General features: G+C 38.5%; 2 protein-coding genes and 1 pseudogene across 8 annotated transcripts in view; 1 reads left to right on the forward strand and 2 right to left on the reverse strand.

Annotated features, from left to right (window-relative positions):
* Positions 1-24,054, forward strand: part of Dnajc21 (DnaJ heat shock protein family (Hsp40) member C21) — a 106,493-nt gene that overhangs the window by 70,456 nt on the left and 11,983 nt on the right. The gene's annotated exons all lie outside the window — the stretch shown is intronic.
* Agxt2 (alanine--glyoxylate aminotransferase 2) overlaps positions 1-24,054 on the reverse strand; it is a 47,810-nt gene that overhangs the window by 2,346 nt on the left and 21,410 nt on the right. For both annotated transcript variants that reach the window (XM_013073515.3, XM_004848636.4), the window contains 6 exons: positions 22,517-22,617; positions 21,863-21,955; positions 17,946-18,078; positions 17,333-17,424; positions 15,298-15,447; positions 9,860-9,958 (listed from right to left, as the gene is read on the reverse strand). In XM_013073515.3, coding sequence (XP_012928969.1) covers positions 9,860-9,958; positions 15,298-15,447; positions 17,333-17,424; positions 17,946-18,078; positions 21,863-21,955; positions 22,517-22,617 — 668 coding nt within the window. The remainder of the gene's footprint in view (positions 1-9,859; positions 9,959-15,297; positions 15,448-17,332; positions 17,425-17,945; positions 18,079-21,862; positions 21,956-22,516; positions 22,618-24,054) is intronic.
* Positions 18,087-21,850, reverse strand: LOC147824506 (small nuclear ribonucleoprotein G pseudogene; annotated as a pseudogene).

The raw sequence follows: 24,054 nt of genomic DNA on the forward strand, positions 1-24,054 counted from the left end.
ATGAGCTTCACCTTAGCCTTTCCCCCAAGCTGCACACCTGAATACAGAACCAGATGTTCGTAAACCCCTCAGATGGAGCATGTTCACAGATGAATTCATTCATGTCTACCCTAAACCAAGACAGATTCATCCTTGACTGTCTTTCACTCTTTGTATCCAAGTCCCGTACATTTTACTGCCAAAATTATCCTCAGAGAATCTCCTCTATCCCTACTAAAATTGCTTAAGTTCAAACAGCATCCCCTCCCCACTCCCACTCAGACTCACTGCCTACAGTCTTGTCCCTTTAGGTTTATCCTTTTCAAAGGACAGATTCAGAAATCAAACTACCTGAGTTTGAATCTTGATTCTGCCACTTACTAGCTATGTAACTTGGGCAATTTACTTAACCTCTCTGTGCCTATTTATTTTGTAGTATAGTTTCAAGTTGGGGATTGTGATTCCCCCTGACATGTCTCTGTTGCCTGGAATTGCTTTTGCTATTTTAGGTCCCTTCTGGTTCCAAATGAATTTTTGGATTGTTTTCTCTAGTTCTGTGAAATATACTGTTGGGATTTATATTTGAATTGAAATATATTTCAATTGGGATTGCATTGAATCTGTATAGCAGTTTTGGAAATATGGCCATTTTCACTATATTAATCCTTCCTACCCAGGAGCAGGGGATGTCTTTCCATTTTCTTATATCCCATTTGATCTCTTTTTTCAGAGTGCTGTAGTTCTCAATATAGAGGTCTTTTGCTTCCTTCATTAGATTCCTAGATATTTCATTTTTTGGATGCCATTGTGAAAGGGATTGTTTCCCTAATTTCTCTCTCAGTGAGTCTGTTATTTGTTTACAATAAGGCTATTGATTTTTGAGTGTTGACCTTGAATCCAGCTACTCTACTGAATCTGTCAATTAAGTCTAGAAGTCTTTTGGTGGAGTTTTTTGGGTCTTCTATGTAGAGTATCATATCATCAGCAAATAATGACAGTTTAACTTCTTCCTTTCCTATCTTTATTTCTTTCTCTTGTCTAATTGCTGTGGTTAATGTTTCCAAAACTATATTGAACAGGAGTGGTAATAGTGGACATCCTTGTCCTGTTGCTGATTTTAGCGTGAAGGTTTTCAGTTTTTGACCATTTAGTATGATGTTGGCTGTTGGTTGTTCATAGGTAGCCTTCATCAAGTTGAGATAAAGACCCTCTATTCCAATTTTCTGCATGGTTTTTATCGTGAATGAGTGTTGGATTTTGTTGAATGCCTTTTCTGCATCTATTGAGATGATCATGTGGTTTTTGTTCTTGACTCGGTTAATATAGTGTATTACATCGATTGATTTATGTATGTTGAACCATCCTTGCATCCCTGGGGTAAATCCAACTTGGTCAGGGTGTATGGTCATCTTCTTGATGACCCTCTGTATTCTGTTTGTCAGTATCTTATTGAGGATTTTTGCATCTATGTTGATTGGATTGGCCTGTAGTTCCCTTTTTCGGTTGGGTCTTTCTCTGCTTTTGGAATCAAAGTAACACTTTCTTCGAGGAATGAATTTGGGAGTGTTGCTTCCTTTTCAATTTCATTGAAAAGTTTAAAGAGTAGTGGCAATAGTTCTTCTGGAAATGTCTTGTAGAATTCGGCAGTGAACCCATCAGGACCTTGGCTTTTCTTTGATGATAAATTTTTAATTACATTTTCAATTTCACTGATTGTAATTGGGGTGTTTAGAATTTTTATATCTTCTTTGTTCAACTTTGGTAATTCATATGAATCTAGAAATCTGTCCATTTCTTCTGTGTTTTCCATTTTATTAGAGTACAGGTTCTTGAAGTAGGTATTGATGATATTCTGGATTTCTGCTGGTTCTGTTGTGACATCACCTTTTTCATTCCTAATTGTATGGATTTGAGACTTTTTTTTTTCCTTTTTTTGATAAGGTTGGCTAGAGTTTATTGATTTTATTTATTCTTTCAAAAAACCAACTCTTCAATTTGTTGATTTTTTGTACCATTCTCTTAGTCTCCATTGCATTGATTTCTCCTCTGATCTTTATAATTTCCTCCCTTGTATGAGCTTTAAGTTTGTCTTGCTCTTCTTTTCCTAGGAGCTTAAAATTCAGCATTAGGTTGTTTATTTGAGCTCTCTCTGTTTTCCTAGTGTGGGCATTCACTGTTATGAATTTCCTGCATAGAACTGCTTCCACATAGATTCCTGTATGTTGTATTGGCATTATCATTTAATTGTAAAAACTGTCTAATTTCTTCTTTTTTTTTTTTTGTTAAATTCTTTTATTGGTACATTTTAGGTATACAACACAATTACATTTCTCATTGGGAACTTGTACCTTTACATGATGCATCTTGGTTCTTATTTTTTCCCCATTTCTAGCCCTCCCTTCACCCCCTCCACCCTTCCCTATTTACAAAGACTTTATCTCCATTTTTTCAATTTCTCATCATTTTTCCTTTCCCTTCTTTCCTTTCCCCTGCCCCTCCCACTACCCCTACCTCTTTGACCTTTGCTTTCTATTTTGCATTATTGATTTTTCATTCTAATCATTGGTACATTTTAGGTGTACAATATAATGTCATTCATCATTGGAAATTTGCACCTTTACATAATCTCTCTTGGTTCTTATTTTTCACCCTTACCCAGCCCTCCTTTCAACCCCTCCATTCCTCCCTATTTACAAAGATTTTGTTCCTATTTTTCCATTTTCTCATATTAATCCCATTCCCTTCTATCCTTTCCCCTAGCCCTCCCACTTCCTTCCCCTTTGCCCCTTTTCTTCCTATTTCACATTACCTATTATACATTTTAGTCCTTATTTACACTTTCAGTTTCTCACACCAGAGAAACTATTCAGTATTTATACATGTGTGTCCTATTTATTTCACTTGAGAGTATGGCCTCAATGTGCATCCACTTAGGTATAAATGTCTCTAATTTCTCATCTTTTATGGCTGAGTAGGACTCCATTTTATAAAGAACCCACATTTTCTTTATCCAGTCTCCAGTTGATGAGCATTTGGGCTATTTTCAAGTTTTAGCTATCACAAACTGTGCTGCTATGAACATGGGCACACATATATCACTGTGGTATGATTCTTTTAATTCTTTGGAGAAGATCCCCAGCAGTGGAATAGCAGGGTCAAATGGGACTTCCAGTCCTAGTTCTTTGAGGTATCTCCATACTGATTTCCACAGTGGTTCACCAGTTTACACTCCCACAAGCAGTGGAGCAGTGTTCCTCTTTCCCCACAGCCCCACCAGCATTTGTTATTGGTTGATTTCATGATAGCAGCCATTCTTTCTGGAGTGAAGTGGAATCTCAATATTGTTTTCATTTGCATCTCTCAAATGACCAGTGATGTTGAACATTTTTTCATGTATTTATTTGCTCTTTCTCCTTCTTTGTCTGAGAAATGTCTGTTCTTTTCAGATGCCCACTTTCGGATTCGGTCTTTAAATTTGGGAGGTCTGATCTTTTTAAGTTCTTTATAGATTCGAGATAGTAGACCTTTGTCTGAGGAAGAGCAGGTGAAGATGTTTTCCCACATTGTGGGTTGCCTCTTCACACTGCTGGTGGTTTCTCTTGCTGTGCAGAAGCCTTTTAATAAGAAGAGATCTCACTTGTTGATTGTTTGTGCTAGTTCATGGGCAGCTGAGGTTTTGTTCATAAAATCTTTTCCTACACCGATGTTTTCAAGAGTTCTACCTCAACTCTGTTCCAACTGGTTCAGAGTTTCTATTTTAATATTTAGATCTTTAATCCATTTTGATTTTAGTTTAGTGCATGGCAAGAGATATAGGTCTAGTTTTAATCGGTGGCAAGTTGAAGCCCAATTTTTCCAGCACCACTTATTAAAGAGGCTATCTTTCCTCCATTGAGGGTGTTTGGCTCCTTTATCGAAGATGAGATGGCTGAGTGTGTCTGGCGTTGTTTCTGCATCTTCTAATCTGTTCCACTGGTCCTTAAGTCTGTTTCTTTGCCAGTACCATGCTGTTCTTATCACAGTAGCTTTGTAGTATAGTTGCAGGTTGGGGATTGTGATACCCCCTGCCATGTCTCTGTTATCTAGAATTGCTTTTGCTATTCTGGGTCTCTTCTTGTTTCAAATGAATTTTTGGATTGTTTTCTCAAGGTCCGTGAAGTATGCTGCCGGGATCTCAATTGGGATTGCATTAAATCTATATAGCAGTTTTGGAAGTATGGCCATTTTCACTATATTAATCCTTCCTACCCAGGAGCAGGGGATGTCTGTCCATTTTCTGATATCATCTTCAATCTCTCTTTTCAGAGTGCCATAGTTTTCAGAGAAGAGGTCTTTGATTTCTTTTGTTAGGATGATTCCTAGGTATTTCAGTGTTTTGGATGCTATTGTGAAAGGAATTATTTGCCCTATTTCTCTCTCAGTGAGTCTGTCATTTGTGTAGAGGAAAGCTATTGATTTTTGTGTGTTGACCTTGTAACCAGCTACTTGACTGAATGTGGTTATTAAGTCTAGAAGACTATTGGTGGAGTTCTTGGGGTCTTCTATATAGAGTATCATGTCATCTGCAAATAATGACAATTTGACTTCTTCATTTCCTATCTTTATTCCTTTTATTTCTTTCTCTTGTCTAATTGCCATGGCTAATGTTTCCAAAACTATATTGAACAAGAGTAGTGATAGTGGACATCCTTGTCTTGTTCCTGATTTGAGTGTGAAGGATTTCAGTTTTTGACCATTTAGTATGATATTGGCTGTTGGTTTTTCATAGATGGCTTCTATCAGTTTGAGGTAGAGACCATCTATTCCAATTGTTTGTAGGGTTTTTTTTTTTTATCAAAAATGCATGTTGGATTTTGTCAAATGCTTTTTCTGCGTCTATGGAGATAATCATATGGTTTTTGTCCTTGAGTCTTTTTTTTTTTCCTTCCTTGGCTCTATTGCTATAGTGTATTACATTAATTGATTTTCGTATATTGAACCATCCTTGCATCCCTGGGATGAATCCCACTTGATCAGGGTGTATGATCTTCTTGATGATCTTCTACATTCTATTTGCCAGTATCTTAATAAGGATTTTTGCATCTGTGTTCATTAGTGAGATTGGCCTATAGTTCTCCTTTTCGGTTGGGTCTTTCTCTGCTTTAGGGATCAAGGTGATGCTTGGTTCCAGGAATGAATTTAGGAGTATTGCTTCCCTTCCAATTTCATTGAAGAGTTCAAACAGTAGTGGCTGTAGTTCCTCTCTAAATGTCTTGTAGAATTCAGCAGTGAAGCCATCAGGACCTGGGCATTTCTTAGTTGATAAGTTTTTAATTACATTTTCAATTTCATTGGTTGATATTTAGTTGTTTAGAATATTTAGGTCTTCTTTGTTCAACTTTGGTAATTCATACGTCTCTAGGAATCTGTCCACTTCTTCTGTGTTGTCCATCTTGTTGGCATATAGGTTCTGGAAGTAGGTATTGATGATCCTCTGGATTTCTGCTGGATCTGTTGTAATTTCACCCTTTTCATTCCTAATTGCATGGATTTGGGCCTTTTGTTTCATTTTTCTGATAAGGTTGCCTAAGGGTTTGTCAATTTTGTTGATTCTTTTGAAGAACCAACTCTTGGCTTCATTGATTTTTTTGTATCACTCTCTTAGTCTCCATTGCATTGATTTCTCCTCTGATCTTTATAATTTCCTCCCTTGTATGAGCTTTGGGGTTGTCCTGTTCTTCTTTTTCTAGAGGCTTGAGGTTCAGCATCAGGTTGTTTAATTGGGCTTGTTCTATTTTCCTAATATGCATATTCACTGCTATTAATTTCCCTCATAAGACTGCTTTCATTGTGTCCCATAGATTCTGATATGTTGTATTGTCATTGTCATTTAATTGAAGGAACTGTCTGATTCCTTCTTTAATTTTCTCTGTGACCCATTGGTTATTCAGAAGTGTGTTGTTCAATTTCCACGTGTTTATGAAATTTTTGAGTTTCTTTTGCTATGGATCTCCAATTTCATCGCACTATGTTCTCATAATATACAGGGGATAACTTCAATTCCTTTGGACTTACTTAAACATGTTCAATGTGTAAGTATGTGGTCTATTTTGGAGAATGACCCATGTGCAGCTGAGAAGAATGTGTATTCTGATTTTGTGGGGTGGAAGACTCTGTAAACATCTGTTAAGTTCATTTTTTCAAGAGTTCGATTGAGTTCTAGTATTTCATTACTTATTTTTTGTCTCGTTGATCTATCTATTTGTGACAGTGGGGTGTTGAGGTCCCCCACTACATATGTATTAGTGCATATATGACTTTTCATGTCCATTAGTATTTGTTTTATATAGTTGGGCACACTAGTGTTTGGTGCATAGATATTTATGATTGTCATCTCTTCCTCTTGGATTGTTCACTTTACAAGGATGTAGTGTCTTTCTTCATCTCTCTTAATCAGTGTTGGTTTGAAATCTACCTGAGCTGCAAAGAGGATAGCTACTACTGCTTTTTTTGGGGTTCCTGTCACATGGAGTATTGTTTTCGACACTTTAACTTTCATTCTATGAGTTTCCTTTTGACATAAGTGTGTTTCTTGTATGCAGCATATTGTTGGATTTTGCTTCTTGACCCATTCTGCCATTCTATTTCTTTTGATTGGTGAATTGAGACCATTAACATTGATGGTTATAACTGAAATGTATTGACTTGTCATTGCCATGACTTTTTCTTTTTGTTGGGTTCTCCCCCTTTACATTTAATTTCTTGCCATGCCAGATGGGTTCATTCTGCTTTGCTTCCTGGTGTTGTGATCCTCAATGTCTGTTCCTAGGATATTGTGTAAAATTCTTTGGAGTGCTGGTTTGGTATTCGTGAACTTCCTAAGGTGCTCTTTGTCATGAAAGTATCTTATTTCTCCATCCATTTTGAAAGATACTTTTGCAGGGTACCTCAATCTGGGTTGGAGGCTGTTTTCTTTTAGGACTTGGAATATGTCACTCCAAGCTCTTCTTGCCTTAATGGTTTGTGTTGAGAAGTCTGCTGTGATTCTTATGGGCTTTCCTTTGTATGTGATTTGTTTCTTTTCTCTGACTGCTTGTAGAACTTTGTTCTTCTCTTGAGTTTCTGGAATCTTAACAATTATCTGCCTATGTGTAGATGTTTTTTGATCAAGGCTATTTGGAGTCCTATATGCCTCACGTATGTGTATGTCAAGTTCTTTCCCCCTGCTTGGGAAGTTTTCTGCCATTATTTCTGTGAAGAGTTTTTTTTATGTCTTCTGCACTCTCTCCTATTTCTTCATTGACTCCAATCAGTCTTATGTTATTCTTCTTTGCATCATCTAGCAGCTGCTGGATTGATTTCTCATGTTCCCTTATAATTTTGAAGCAATTTTCTTTTCCTGGTCACTAATTGCAATCTTATCTTCTATATCTAAAATTCTGTCCTCACATTGGCTCATTCTGCTGTGTAGACTTTCAATGGCGTTTTTCATGTCCTGGAAATCTATTTGCATCTGTTTTATGGATTCCATTTGTTTCGTATGTTGGGATTCCATCATATTCCTCAGGTCTTCTCTACCTTTATTAAACATGTCTTGCACTAGGAGCACAATTTCTCCTGTTATCTGAGAAATTATTTCTGATTTCATTTTTTCCAGATCCTCTTTTGTTGCCAGTTCAGTGGGTCGAGGTGGTTGAGTGTCAGAGTGTTCCATCTCATTTCTTTTTGGGGTTGCTGTAGGTGATCTGGAAGTCTGGTTTTGAGACTTATTTATGTGTTTTCTCATTTTGACTGAGAGGACGGGGGCATGCTGTTGGTGCCTGCTCAGATTACCTCCTCTGAGGTGAGAGAGTTGGGACGGGGCGGGGAGCAGTGGTAGGGTTGGTGGCCTGGAAACCCCTTCCTCTGGACCAGGAGCAGTGGGATGGCTGCTCAGAAGCCCCTACCTCCGGGCTGGGAGCAGTGGGATGGATCTAATTTCTTCTTTAATTACCTTCGTGACCCAGTGGTTGTTCAGGAGAATGTTATTCAATTTCCATGTGTTTATGAAGTTCTTGTGGTTTCTTATGCTATTGATCTCCAGTTTAATTGCTCTATGGTCTGATAATATACATGGGATAACTTCAATTGCTTTGCATTTAATTAAACATGTTCTATGAGCTAGTATGTGGTCTATTTTGGAAATGTGCCTATTTATTTTGTAAAATAAGGATAATGGTAGTTCTTATTTCGTATGCTTGGTGAGGGCATTAACTGAGTCAACACATACATGCAAAGTGTTGGGAACAGTGACAGGAAGAAAGGGCTTCTGTTTCCACTCATTGCCTTGAGCCTTATGCTTCAGTCACACCAGCCTGTGCATAATCATTTGCACTCTGCCGTGTTTCTATGTGTGCGTCAACTCTCTGTGTCATTAGTCAAGACTGCTCGCCAGAAAGTATGGCCTAGATATCCATTATCTCTCCTCCTATAACACCTCTTTTATACTTATAAATGAGGTTACTACATTGTATTGTAATTTCCCATTTATTATTTTTCCTCTTCCATCAACTTTATGGAGGGACTAGATTTTATTTATCATTATAGTTTCAGTTCCCAGTATATCATTTGCTACTTAGCACTTATAATTAGTGTTTGCCAAGTAACAAAGAGATAGCCGAGCAAATGAATAATTAGTTGTTTCATATCTTTATGACTTGCATGTCTTAGATTTTAATAATTATGTGATTTGATTTATTTAAAAAATATTTATAGAATTTATATAGAGATCTTGTCTGATTGCTTAAATTTTCTCCAAAAAGTATGAGGCAAGAACTGGATATTTCAGTATCCATGAAAATCAGGAGAGACAAGAATGGAGACGATAACTGGGAACAATGAGGTATGTTTAAATTGGTGGAAATACTAAATTACAGTTAGATAGAAGTTCTCATGTTCCATTGCACATTAGGTGACTATAGATAACAATAATGCACTGCATATTTCAAAAAACTAGATTTTGAACATTCTCACCACAAAGAAATGATAAACGAGGAGATAGATATGCACATTACACTATATATATATATTTACACTATATATATCACATACTATCCCATAAATTTATACAATTATTGTCATAAATTTTTTTTAACTTTAAAAAATGGGCAAGAAAGATGACAGTGGACAAGCACCATTTAGGAGAAGAGGAGAAGTTACCCTCACTCCTCAACTCTGGCCCTGGAGCCTGTCCGTGGTCAGGTGGCTGATGGCTTGAAGGATTTAGGGGCAGGTCCCATTCCTCGGAGCAGCACCCTCTCTGGGCCACAGCTCAGGGAGAGTTAAAGATCCTGGCTGTGGAGTTGGCTTTTCTCAGGAAGGAGAAGGGCAGTAGGAGTGGCTGATCTTGAGACCATGCCCAGGATGAGCGCCCACCTCTCCAGCAAGGATCAGCTGGGCCTTCCAGGACTGTTAGATTGCTTCCCTCCTTGACAATGACTTAGATTGAGCAGGTTCACAAAGTCTGAGTTCAGGGCTGAGTTAAGAGTGGCTAAGAGTGGCTAAGATTGCCTAAGAGTGCTTTAACAGGAATGGAATTAATTCATACATGAGACAAATTTTTTATTGCATGACTCTTATGATCTATTTAATCACTTGTGCTGAAAATCGTCTGGTTTGGCGGTACATCTTATATATGCCTGTATTATCTTTCCCCGAGTTGAGATAATCAAATCATTTTACCACAGCTCCCCCTCGTGTCCAGAAGGCCTCACTCCCCCTTTTTTGAACATAACAGAGCATTATCCCTAGAAGTGGGCAAAGTGCCCTAGAGCAATCAGTGAAGAAAAGTCACCAGCACTGGGATATCGGAAAGGTGCCAACTCAAAGTAATAGGTTAGACACCTGTCTTTTTTTCTCTTACCTGAGAAAAAGTGCCACCTCTGCCCACCAGGAGCCCCATATTTTTGCAGTCCTCATGGATTTGATTTACTTCTTCACAAGGAAGAGGCTGGCGGCTCATCTGTGAATGCATTTAAAAAATGTTTTCTATTTGGTGTTTGAGTGGTTAGAGGAGTTATTTCCCAACAAGGAGAAAACAAAACAAAACAAAACAAGCAACTCCAAACCAAAATTCAAGCAATCCATGCTCTGGAAATTAAATAAAGCTGTGAATTGCTGGATGAGATTTTTGGAGGGTATCCTTAAATATATTTGTTTTTATTCCATTTCATCCCAAATCTCCAAAGACAAAATGAAGTTCCTTGCAGATATCCAGTGAACCTTGGCTCTGCTAACAGCTATCCTAGGAGTTTGGTTCTTGCTAGATAAATTTGAAGTCGGTTTTATTTTTGTTGAAATTCTCCTCAACTCTGCATGGTGTCCTGACCATGTAAAGAGCTCCTTTCAAAGTCTAGGGACTGACTCAGCAACTGCACAAGCAGCCCAGGGTTTCCTGGGCCACAGCTGGACCAGGGCCTCATCCTCTCTGCTTGTGAAATTTGCTCTGTCTCTCCCAAAAGTTCATGCTCCAGGGTCAGGAAACATAAGCACTTCAGGAAGCAACAGGCTCTGTCTGATCTCTAGGCATCTGATGTTCCTCAACCTGAGGGCTCAGCCATGCCAGTACTTGTTGGGGACATTGGGCTGGGCCCTGCCATTTCAGTCTGTGAGCACAAATACCTCCTACTAATTTAATTGTTACAAGTCTGATTCTGCCTACTTTACCAGGAAGGCTTTCACAGTACAAATATTTGGGCCGCATGTTAAGCCAAATTAAAGTATTTGGGGCAGAATTTAGGATTTGTATTTTAAAAATTATCCTCAGGTAGGTGGGGAACTCTAATCCTCCTTTAAGGAGCCCTCAGTGCTGTTGCTACCCTTATCTTCCCTCTTTCCTCTGTAGACCAGCCAGGAAACACCAGCCCTGGGCCTTGTTTTCTGGTTTTAGATGCTTCAGACATGATTCTTGCTCATGGCTCAGCCTCGGCAGGTAGAGCATGGTTTTCTGTAATACACTGAGCTTCTTTTTTTCCCTCCGGTTTACCTACATACCCTCCCTCTGGGCTCTGTCATCCACTCCTCTCTTCCCACCAGCCTTTCAACTCTCTCCCAAATCCTTCATTCTTTGTAAAGTATTGGTATCTGAGAGCAAAATATGACTGGGCTTCCTAGAGATGTTTGCATTTTTCTCTAGCTTAAAGCTTTAGGATAAGGAAAGGAACATTCCAACTTTCACACCATTAAGTAAAGGAGGGCCTGGAATGGGGATGGAGGACAAGATGTGAATCCTCTCATTGATCTCAGAATTCCATCATTCATCCTGCTTGCTCCTGAGGTTCTCCTCTATTGGAGAAAGAAGACTAAAATAATTGAAGGCTAAAATGTGAGAACTGGAAAGAAATTAAATATGATTAGAGGGATGAGAGCTCGGAAGGGGGCCATTGGCACTGGAAGGGTTTCCTGAGGGGAAGATGAGTTGGTGGAAGCCTCCCCTAACTTTAAGGCATCTGAACAGGTGGAGTTTGTTTGGCTCCACTCCAACACTGGTTTGGGCAGGTATCCTCCATGTTTCCTTGCCCATTTATTCCACCCTCACTTCAAATGCTGTAAGTAATTGAACATTTTGTCTGCATTCCACAAAGGCTGGAAACTCCAAGGAGGAAAACCCAGAGGGCAGCCTGCTCAGGCCCCACGTTCCTGCCTGTATCCCAACTGCTTGATAATGAAGTGGGCATGTTAGTAATTAAATTTTTTGTTGGGTGTCTATTGTATCTTTATGTTAATCTTTTTTTTGTGAATCTGTATTTAAATAATTTAAAAAAATAATCTGTGATTACTGAGAAAATTAAACTGGTATGAAAGTTCATGAAGTAAAAATGAAAACTTTCTCCTCCCTCCATCTTATGCCTAGGGACACCTTCTGCTGATAACTTGGTATGATCTGAGCACTTTTCTGTGCATGAAGACACCTTTATATACATATTTTAAGAATAAAAGGTATTACACATACTTCATAATGTTATAATGTTCTGCAGTTTTTTCAATAATTTATACAGTATACCCCCTCAAAGTTGCAGTTCAGAGTTCGAGGCCTCAGTCCTTCATTAATTTTTCCTTAAAATCTAACTAATAACGTTCTTTCGAGGAAACCCCTGCAATTTTGTGGAAAACTGCAAATATCCTCCACAATTGCTTTTTGGAGGGAGGTTTGCAAGTAGCCAATCCAAGAGTGTTATTCAGTTCTTCTTGCTGCGGATTGGCTGCTGCCTGTAACCCATCTCCAGCGTATCCTAATAGGTTGTTGTACTGCGTGTTGCTATCTGCAGGGTTCAGTTTTGTTCTTAAAGCCCTAAGATTTCCTAAGATGCTGTCAAAATGCCCAGCACTTTCTTAGGCATTATTAATACAGTATTTATTAAATTAAATTACATAACTGCAGGAGATATAGCATGTTTAGAGTTTAAACTCTAAAAATATGCATTTAGGGCTGGGGATTTAGCTCAGTGGTTTCACCGCCTCCTGGGCAAGCGCAAGGACCCGAGTTCAATCCCCAGTACCAAAAAAAAAAAAATGCATTTATAGGCATTTTTCTGACCCTATTTGAAATTTGCAGTTTTTCACAATTCATGGGTGTTCTAGGAATGTAAACCCCACGAATTCCGGGTGTCCACTGTACTATATCTTGGACATCTTTCCATGTGAGTATATTTCTTTACTTAATTTCTTTAAAGATTGCCTAGTACTTCATTATCTGCTAGTAATTCTTTCCATCTCCTATTATTGAGCAATTAGATTGTTTCCAATTTTTCATGACTATAAATAATGCTGCCAACATTCCTGTTCATATATATTTTTATATGCATTGTTGAGTATTTTTTTTAGGACACATTTCTAGGAGTGGAATTGCAAGGTCAAAATATATAGACATTTCCAGTTTTTATAGATACAGACAAATTGCTATCCAAAGGGACATACCGATTTACATTGTCACTGATAGCATGTGGGAGTATCTGCCTTGGGTTATGCTAGACAGAACTATAACAAAGTTCTGGGATGCTTTAACTACGTAAGTGTGGCCTGAAGTGCTGCAGGGACTTGAAACCAATGCACACACAAAAAAGCACTGTTTGCTTTCTGACCTCAAGAGTATACAAATTATTTAGGAAAATAAGGTATTTACACATTAAAAAATTGAGTCAATAAGTACATGGTAGATGCCAAAGAATGAATGTTTCTCCTTCCTGACCTCTTCAGATCCCTCCCAGTTTATGTCATGAGGATGGAAGCTTCAGGAATGGAATTGGTTCCCTTACAAAAGGCCCAGAGAGCTTCTTGCTGCAAGTTACAGCAGTAAGATGGCTATCTAGGAACCAGGAAGTGGGCCCTCACCAGACACTGATTTATGGACACTTTGATCTTGGACTTTTCAGCCTCCAGAATTGTGACAAATACATTTCTGTCATTTATAAGATACATAATCTAAAGGCCTTTGTTATAGCTGCCAGAACTAAGAGAGTGGAAAAAATCTTTCCAAAAGAGCTCCTTCGACAGTGAGTACACAAGGAATCCTCTGAAGGACAAGGCCCCTGCATGGGGAGAGGCAAAGCTTAGCTTTTAGGAGGAGGTGTGATGCAGAACTGGACCTTGGAGAAGACTAGGACTTCGGTAGGTAGAGATAGAAAGGAGAGTGCTGCATTCTGTGTTGGAGGACACTTGGGCTTAGAAGAATGAATGGTATTAAGGAGACCATGAGTAGAACTGGGGACTGGAAGAGCTGAGATTTAAATCAAGGCCCAAGATTATATGGCAAAACAAAATGAAAATGAGCTCATTCTACACATACTGCTTTATGAGTTGTTTTACTTTTCTACAATATAGTTTGAACATCTCTCCATAGCTTTGCCATGGTAGTAAGGATATACTATAATTTAACTTGTTCTATATGAGTGGCCTTTTGGGAGGATTCTAATGTTTTTGCTATGACAAAGTTCTGATGAACTTTTGTTCATATGACTTTTGACCATGTAGAAGTTGTGTTTGGAATAGCCCCACCCCTCCTTTCCCAGAGTTTTTTTTCTCTGAATTCTTGACTTTTGAGTGTAGATATATTTAGGAAGTTCCTGGGGGTGGAGACTAGAATGGACTTTTAAAACAACTTTGTACTGGGCCACAGCTGAAGGTCTGTACAGAGTGGCTCATGAGCTAGAGAGCTTCATCTCATTCATTCTTTGTTTTCCTACTGTCTTCCCTCAGTTTTCAAATATCATTTAAATCAGCCAGCTTTGTTCTGGCTTTGCCATATGGCATTAATGAAAGAATTTTGTATTCATGGTCTGGCCTGAATATTAAAAGAATTGAGCACCAATCCTTCTAAAATAGTATGGTTAGACCAAATTTGTAGCAAGAAATTAGTCAAGGGAAAGCTGGATCCTGTGGACAGAAGTTAGAGTTATGAGGTTGGTCTGGGGACTCTTCTCTATGCCAAGGTTTCCCTTCTTTTCTCTCCTCAGACTAGTATTCTGCTTCCCTGGAAGAAAGGCTCAATTTCCTACTGGCATGGACTTTAGAGTCATCAACAACAGAAATAGACAAGCAACAGAAGGATTTGAGAGATGAGGCAAAGAAGGCATCCACAGGAGTTAAAGATTATTTTGTAATATTGAAGCTGGGAGTGGGAAGAATGATGGAGGGTGAGAAACAGAGACAGTGTCACTGGGAGGAATAGTGCTAAATTCAATTGTTGTAATGTTGAGTTCAAGATATCAGAGGAGTGCATTCATCCTGGGTTACTCAGGAGATTAAAAGCCATTCAAAATCAATCAATCAATCAATCAAACAAATACAAAACTGAATACATTTTTAACACCCTCACCCCAAACCTTCCCCATGGCTTTCTCCTGGTCCTTTCTCTTTTCTTTTCTTTTTTTGGTACCAGGGATCAAACTTAAGACCTTGCACTTGCAAGGCAGGCAGCAGCACCACTGAGCTAAATCTCTGGCCCCTTGTCCTTTTTCTTTATTTCCACCAGCTCTCTGGGCTACCTGCCCTTTCCCAAATAATTTCTTCTCTTCCATGTATTTCCAAGTATTCATTCATTGCCCATATTCTTTATCTTGTCTGGTAAGAGTAATATCAGCTCTCCTTTCCAGTTCTCCTCCACCTCTCAGAATTCCTCATGATCTGCTAACATTTTCTTCATACTCAGTACTCCCTATTCATCTTGCAAGGGGTTTATAAGTCTTGCTGTCTGCATATGCTTCCTCCCTGAAAATGAATGAAGCATGCTTTAGGCTGATGCTTCCTACATGAAGTCCTACTGGCTCTGAGCAGCTGGCAAGAGAGCACCAGACCAGGACCTACCTTATCCTGCACCATTTCAATCCCCACCATGAGGCCTTTGCCTCGCACATCTCCAACAATGTCAAACTCTTCTCGCAGCTTAGCGAACTTCAGTAACATGTAGGTACCAACGTCTTGACTGTTTTCCTGTGCCTTTTCTTCTTTAATTACCTGTTGAGAGAAAGCCCCAAAGACCTTACATGGAAAAAGTTCTAAGACTGACTGAGAAGCACAGAGATATTTGTCCATGCTTTTTTCTTTTTGCAGCACAGGGGATTGATCCCAGGACCTATGCAGTGAGCTACACGCCCAGTCCTTTTTTATATTTATATATACATATATATATTTTATTTTGAGACAGGGTCTCACTAAATTACCCAGGCCTAGGCTCAATCTTTCGATCCTTCTGCCTCAGCCTCCCAAAGTGCTAGGGATTATAGGCATATGCCACCATGTCCAGCTTCCATAATCTTTATAATAATTTAACCAGACAAATAGAAACCAGAACAGAGTCTAGTGTGCATACACCATGGGCTAGAATAAAGGTTTGCTGTAAAGGATAAAAAAGTCTTGGTAGAAAGGTTGTTTCCTTCAGATACTTCTTCCTTTCAGGGATGAGTAAGAATTTAGGAAAAAATATGTTTGTCCAAGTGTAGTCAGTAACACAAATTCTAGAAATTCATTATTTCCAGGCTTTGCGGAGAACTAAGATACAGAGCTGAAAAAGACAAAGGTTCTGAGGAAAGAACATTTCCCTCCTGGGGGATAGTGACCTTTGTCCAGCAGCCCTTAGCCTGACACAGGCTCTCACAGGCCAAGCATGTTAGCTTGGAGCTGGCTTCTTTAGCCAAGCTGAGCTCTTTTTGTGCCCAGAGAGAGGCAGGGCACCTAAAGATATAAAAGGATTTTCACTTAAGTTCCACTCACAAAAGACACCTGTGAGTCTGGTTAAGACATATAAAATATAATGCCTTCATATTTATCTGATAATAATTGCATGACTCCAGATAAATCTTGATGTTTTTAAGACCTGTTAGTTTACTTAAACCCTTTCTACCTTCTAAATTGGATACAAATGACAAAACGATTAACAACAGCAAAAGAGCTGGCATTGTCTACAGAATGAAATAAATGATATATTCTTACCCTCACTTTTTCATCTCATGATCTAGTCATATTTGAAAATAAGTGTTTAATTAACAAAAGCACCATTGACATTTTTATTTAAAATACCTTTAAATTTAATTATTTTTGAAAAAGGTAAATCATGTTCACCATTCAAAAATCAGGAAGTATAAAAGTATAGCCAGTAGAATGTCTCTTGTGATCCTTGTCTCCAAACAAATTTCTCTTGCTACAAATAACTACTGTTGTTACCCTTTTGGACATTCTTCCAGAAATATGTCATACTTAAGCAAATGATATTTTGTCAAGGACATTTCAAAAAAGACATTTTTAACAGAAAAATTGGCTGTCACCAGGCTTAATCAATGAGACAGGGCTGAACAATTGTTAGCTGAATTACCTGGCTGGAATCATAACTTATTTTTTCTTTAGTTCTTTAATTTATTACAGCACAACAAAGGAAAGGAAGACAAATACCCACACAGTATGGGGCCAAAATTAAACTGAAAAGTTGGATGGCAGTTACTAACTGTCCATAAAATGCTACTCAGATAACAAAACATTTTCCATGGTACCCCTTGCTAGGGGCATCCTTATGTTTCCCATGTATATGAGGGTAATTATATATTATTTCTTACCCAATGCTTCAAGTACCCAAAGTAGATCTTTAAAAAGGAGGAAAGGGGGTTGGGGATTTAGCTCAATGTTTTCGCCGCCTGCTACACAAGCGCAAGGACCCGGGTTCAATCCCCAGTACCAAAAAAAAAAAAAGGAGGAAAGGAATAATTACTACAAATCTAACTTAAGTTGATGGATTACTTATTAACTCTCCACTTTAAGACAATGTGATAGAGTTATGACAATGTGTGTGGCTTTGAAAGAATAATTTTGTGAAATGTACAATGTATGAAATGTGACTGCTGGAACGCACCTCAAGCACAGCGGATCCAATGGCACAGGCCATAGGGTTCCCTCCAAAGGTGTTGAAATGAAGCATACATCTAGCCAAGGATTTGGCAATTTCTAGGGGAAAATAAAATGTAGATAGAGTAACACATCCCATCCATCACCTCCCATCACACACTAGGATTACATACACTGTCATGTTATAAATGTTCTGGATAAGTGAGATTCAATGTGCTTGGCTCTTTTGTTGATGAGACATGAACAGAAATCTTTAGCCTATAGCTGATTGGTATGGTAAGACCAAGTAATCATGTGTTTCTTTCAAGAATATGATATTTGGAGAAGTTTTAGGGTAGGTTTTGTGGCATATTTTCCTACCTCTTGTGAGTGTGGTGGAACCCTAAATTTAATTGAGGAATGAGAGAATAAGTTTTCTTTATAGAAAAGGGCAACAGAAAAGGCTGGCTTTTTCCTTCTGCCCCATAGTTTGCCAGACAGATTGATTCTCTTCCTTATTTGCCTAGGAAGTGCATCATGTGATTTCCATCACTGCCTCTTATCCATGAAAATTTTAGTCCTCATGCTTTATAACAATTGCAGGAGGCCCAGAGGCAGCCATGGACTATCCAAGGTCCTACCTTGAGTCGTCACAACTGCTGCCATGGGAAAGCCATTAGCAATCCCTTTAGCCATGGTGACAATGTCAGGTAGAACTTCATGGGTTTGGAAGCCCCAGAAGTGAGAGCCCAACCTTCCAAATCCTGTCTGCACCTGATGAAAACAGATTCAAAATCACTGGAAACCTTTGGAGAGAATCCCCTCCCCCCAGTCTGTTCTCTTCTTCATCATCCTGGTCCTTTCTCTCCTCTTCTTCTTCCTCCTCCTCTGTTCTCTCCTCCATATCATAACCACCATCCTTGTTCTATCCCTCAATCTGTGTCTAAGTTTTTAGGTGTGAAAAACCATTTACCAGCTTGGTGCGATTCTGGATATGTTCCTTAAGTCTTCTGCATCTTGGTTAACTTATGTATCAAGGATGATGAGACAGATACCGAGACAGAAAGAGACCAAAGAACCTTCACCAGAAAGGCTGTAGCAGAAATTTGCAGGAAGATGTTCATGAGGCTTTTGTTCAATAGGACATTTATCAAGTAGAAATATTAAACTCAACACATCACAGGGCTGCTATGAGGATCCTCTAAATAATGCATATGAAAAAGTTCACCATGATGAACAATTCTTATAAGCATTTCCTGTGTGCAAGACAGTGGGTAAAAAAGTGGAGAGGTTGCTTCTTGCCCAGGCTGGAGGAGCAGGAGTTTCTGTCTGTCCAGTGGGCCACCTAGCCCAGATAGATTGGTTGTGCTCCCTCCTTCCTGAGAGCTATGGTAGGAGAATGGCCAGTTGAGCCAGTGAACTCAGGGTTGAACTTCTGTACTCTAGAAATTGCTGTGGTTTGTACTAAAAGTAGGCCTGAGATTTTGTGCATGCTCTCTTCTCTCTAAAAGATCCTCTTCCTGCCTCTTCATCTCAGTAACTTCTTTTCTTTTGAGACCCAGCTTCATGGTCACCTGGTCTAGGACACTTTTCCTGAGCCCAGTGGGCTCCCACTCAAGGCAAACTGGACATGGTGCCATCAGAGCCTCTCACCATAGATTATTGTTACAAATGTACATATTTGATGGTAGGGACAATGCTTTATTTCTCCTCTGTCCAGTGCTAGCAGAGTGCTTGATACAAAGTTGACACAGTGTTTGTAGAATGAATGAAGGAATGGCAGAAATGTCCTACTGAACAAAGCCTCATGAACATCTTCCTGAAAACTTCTGCTACAGCCTTTCTGGTGAAGGTTCTTTGGTCTCTTTTTTTTTATTTAACAAAAAATTTAATATTAAAATGTGTATGACTCAATTTTCGGTCATAGTGAAACTAGCGCTTTGAAGAGGGGCATGGATTTCTCTGCTGAACGGTTATTTAAACTCGTTCCAGGGCTTCCAACATGATGATACTATTTCCTTGTATTACCACCATTCCAATATTGTTCTGTTGCCCACTAGTTGCCATCTCCACACATTCATCTGTCACAAGATTCATAAAGGGGTCAAACCCTCGCAATGTTCCTTGGACATGTCTGCCACCATTTAATCTCAAGTCCATAAATTTTTTCAGCTTGGGAGGGTGAGCCTTGCTCATCTTGCCTAATCCACGGGCTCAGAGATCCTTTTAGGTTCTTTGGTCTCTTTCTGGCTCGGTGTCTGTCTCGCTCTGCATATACACTACACATTCTAGGGTGAGATAAGTGCAGGCACCTGGAGCTCATTCTAAATGCAGCTAAAATAACACGTTTCTTTCTCAGGCGTTTTTGTTATTTCCCCTACTCACTCCAGGCTGCTGTAAGAAAAGCAGATTCATGGGGTTATTCTTTGAGGACAGTGACCAATACAGGGGAAGAGTTTAGACATGGGTGTGAGACAGATCTGGGCTTGAATCCTGGGTTTCTTTCTTCCTAGTTATGGGTCTCCAGGAAAGCTGATTAACTGGTCCAAATGAGATAATATAGGAAAATCTATCCATTTCATCTTCCTGCTTATTTCCCTTTTTCACTTCATCTACCTAATGCCATAAATAAATGGTATAAATGATGAAACATAAGATGGCTTGGACAATGTAGAAAATGGTGTAGAACAATATACCATGTTTAGTCACCTAGGAAGAATAAGTTTCATGGAATTGGATGTGTAATAGTACAGAAATGGATCACTGTAAGGTGTATAAACTCAAATGTCTTGGAAATGACTATGTCTGAGTGGGTGGCTCTAGGAGGGAGTGGGGCTCTGGATGTGCACAATGTCTGAAAGCAGTCAACATCAAATTCATTAGGACTGTTCTTTCTTAGGGTTACCCCATATGAGACAGTTTCTGATTGTGTTCTTCAAAGTCATGAGCCACATCTCCTAGAAAATTCTGAAATTTGTATTTTCTTTGAATTCAATCTACCTTCCCTTTAATTAGTCTATGGCAGTTTCACTATGTCCTGATTTAGAGACCAATGTTTATTGTCTTCCTTGATGTAGCTAATTTCAAACTGATTGAATAGAGTTTTCTTATTTTGTAACTAGCAGATTAACTTTCTTTTTGTAAAATTTTATGTTATTAGTGCATGAAGTTTACATTCACCTTAGGGAGTAGGTGCATGTACATACCACATCTTGATTCTTTTAAAATCTCTTTCCCCTCCCCACACATCTCTCTCTCTCTCTCCATCTCTAAATCCCCTTTCGTCATCTTCAGTATTATTGTTATTATAATTAGTTCATGTTTATGACATATAGTGTTTACATTTATTGTGGGTATTTGGTACATCTACCAGACACATCTTAAATCTTTTTATTTTCCCTTCCTCTCGCCCCTCCTTTGCCCTTGGTCACTTGGACCCTTTCCCACTCGCAAAAGATCGATCTTCCTGTTTCTTCTGTGCATTGCAAAATAAAAGACCAACAGATTAACTTTCCTCAGTGAGGACTTTGCTCAGTTTGCAGGCAGGCTGGGGAGAGAGGATGGCTGTGCAGGCCGAGGGCACCAGGAACATCAGTGCATTGTATTCATGGCACAACAGACCTAGCTGCACAGGAACTAGAGGCACCTGAAAAATTTCAGCCACGGGGCCAGCTCCACATTAGCTGTAGGGAATTTTTAAGTGAAGGAAAGTATTCAGGCAAAGATGGCAGGGCTGGCAGAGGCATGGGACATGTAAGTTCTGTACCTCCATGACACTGGTGACCCTCCTCTGGTCTTTTAGTCTTCATAGCTATTGTCAGAACATAAAAGCCTGTTTTCTTTGATGTACTCTAGTATGAAGCATACTACTAATAAGTAAATAGATCCTTTTTAAACACATGGACTAGCGCTTACCCAGCCAATAGGTGTTATTATTTTCAAAGTACTTCCCGTGGAGGTATTGTATGTTTATTAACTCAACCCCATGATTTTAATTTTTTGAGGGAACTATTTTCCAAATACCAGTAATGGTAACACTCTTCTAATTTATTGCCTGGATTATTATTTGTTTTTTCTTTAAAAACATTTCTAGGCAAGCATGGTCAGAAAGGTACCTACTATCAAATTGGTTAATATTATTTTGGTAAATTAAGATGAAAACTTGTCTATGAGGTTTAGTTTTCTAGCTGGTTTGTCAGTACTCCTGCTGAAAACACCAGAAAGGCATACGCGTGCATGCATACACACACATACACATGTGCGTGCACACGGACGCACACACACACACACATTGAGTAATGGTAGCATCACTGATACCCATTAGCAATTTATTTGATAGACATCAATTGGATGTTTAGGTTATGTTGTACCTGTTAAATTGACTAACTAATCTAACCTGTTGGCCAATTAGCAGAAGCTGCCCTAATTTATGGTCATACACCAGAGTTTAAACAATTGCTGTTTTCCATCTGGAATTCCACAGAAAGTTTAAATAGGGTTTTCTCTGTGCCCATCTTGACCCTACCACACTAAATCGTGGCCTGCCATTGCTACTCACTTCATCAGCAACACACACTCCTCCCCTTTCTCGCACCAGCTCAAAGGCTTCTTTTAGAAACCCCTTTGGGTACTGGACAATGCCATTCACACCCTGCAAAAGACAAAATCAAGAAGACCTATAAGCCAGGCATGGTGGTGCACACCTGTAATCCCAGCACTCAGGAGGCTGAGGTGGGTTGATCACCATGAGTTTGAGGCCAGCCTAGGCTACATCAGTGCAAGCCCTTTCACAGTATTAAAAAAAAAAAAGGCAGATCATTATCATAATAGTAATATTAATGATTTTATAACCAGTCCATAAAACTATTCCAATCATGCCTTTTGGAAAATGAATGAAATATTTATTCTTTTCTGAGATTAGAGAAAAGTAGAATAAGGGATCTTGATGAGATTTAAGGAAGACTCACCTTGACATTGTAAGTGTTGAGCAACTAAAAATCATGGGGATTTCCTTTTCCTGAGAATTTCATCTAAAAATGGAGGTCAGTTTAAAATCAAGACTTCATGTTTTTAAGGGGACCAAGAAAATGAATTAAATTTGGAGAATGACACAACAATGGATACTTAATTATCTTGGAATTCTCTAAAATTTATGAATTAAAACTCTCTTCATGTAGAGTTGAGGTCAACTGTGTAAGGTTCACAAACTTACTTGGATTGGTTCTGCAAAAAATCCAGCAATTGACTTGGCCACACTAGTGTTCAGAGTATCTTTGAACTGTTCAATATACTGGTCTTTAGCTTGGCAGCAGTCTGCAAAAAACAAAAAACAAAAACAAAACACACACACACAAAGAAACACACAAACCACAGCATTTAAAGATGTGAGAATGGGATGCAGAAGAATGGACAAAAATCATAGAGAAAATAAGAAAAATAGAGTAAATTAATTGGAGAACCTCAGAATATGGCAAACGAGGCTATGAAGATGTTTGTTTCTGAGAAGGAAGGGTTGTGTAGAAATGACTTGTAATTATTAGGGTAGCCATAAGGACATGAAAAACCACTGCAGGCATTTCCACCTGGGAAAGAAATGCCCCCAGGGCGATGCTGAATGTAGCATAGCTATTTCACTGAAGGATATTCATCCTCTTAAATGGGCGGATCTAATTCAAATCTAATTGGGGTAATTTAATCTACTTAAAACTTACTCTAATTAATAGGAAAAAAGAGAAAGAAGAAAAAGGTATTGTAATCCAGAGGAGACAATGTGTCTAAAAGTGTACTTTGACTTAGTACAATTGTTTTGCATGTTTTATATGTTCTTTGTCCTATTACTTTGGTTTTCAATCTGTGTATATAAATGACTTTATAAGGTCTTATAGGATAAATAAATGAATCTGCTGCTGGAAAAATAAAAGGGAGGTGAAGGGAGGGAGGAAAAGGAAGGGAATTGAGATGTGTTATGTACATGTATCAATTCCCTAGAGTGAATGTTATCATTATCTACTACAAACATGTACTAATAAAAGTAAAAACATTTTTAAAAACTCAACTCATTTACTTTTTATCACTACCTAACCTGATCTATAGTTTTAAAGAGTAAAGTGTTTCTGACTCTAGTCAGTAAAGGTGTTTGTAGAATTATTAGAATTCAATCCAAAGAGAAATAGGCTAGAATCAGATAACTTTCACCCACTGTGGCTCTTGGCTTTTGGTCCCATGGTTGTTTACAGATCTTTCCCTTTTAATCAAAAACAGAAACTATGCCTTGTTCATTTTTGAAATACTGTAGGTGCTCAGTAAATATTTGATGAACTGACAGGGGAACAAACAGTAGAAATTATGCCTAGTGTCAGAGACTGAACAATTTCTTTGAAAATCTTTCTTCTCTGGATAGGGAATAAAATGTCCTTGTTCAAATGATATGTTTAATTTAGTAATTCTCTTTTTGACTGGATCCAATTGCTTGTAAACCCACTCACTATCTTTTAAATGTCAATGATTACTTTTTTATTACTAGAAGATATACTCATTTTCAAAATTTGCTTTGTCAATCCTTATAGTTTCTTATCTCCACATATTTATTTTCAAGCTTATATTTGATTTCCTTTAAATATATTAAACACACTCATCTTCTAGTCTACCTTATAACTGTTATTTGAAATCCCTGTGGGTCTTTTTCATGACTGTGGAGTTTTGTTTCCTTGAATGTTTGTTATTCTCTTTTTTTGTTTGTTACCGGGGATT

Source organism: Heterocephalus glaber, unplaced genomic scaffold, assembly GCF_053883595.1.
Source record: "Heterocephalus glaber isolate CG9 unplaced genomic scaffold, H.glaber_assembly_v1.0 deba00001538, whole genome shotgun sequence".
NCBI classification, from domain to species: domain Eukaryota; kingdom Metazoa; phylum Chordata; class Mammalia; order Rodentia; family Bathyergidae; genus Heterocephalus; species Heterocephalus glaber.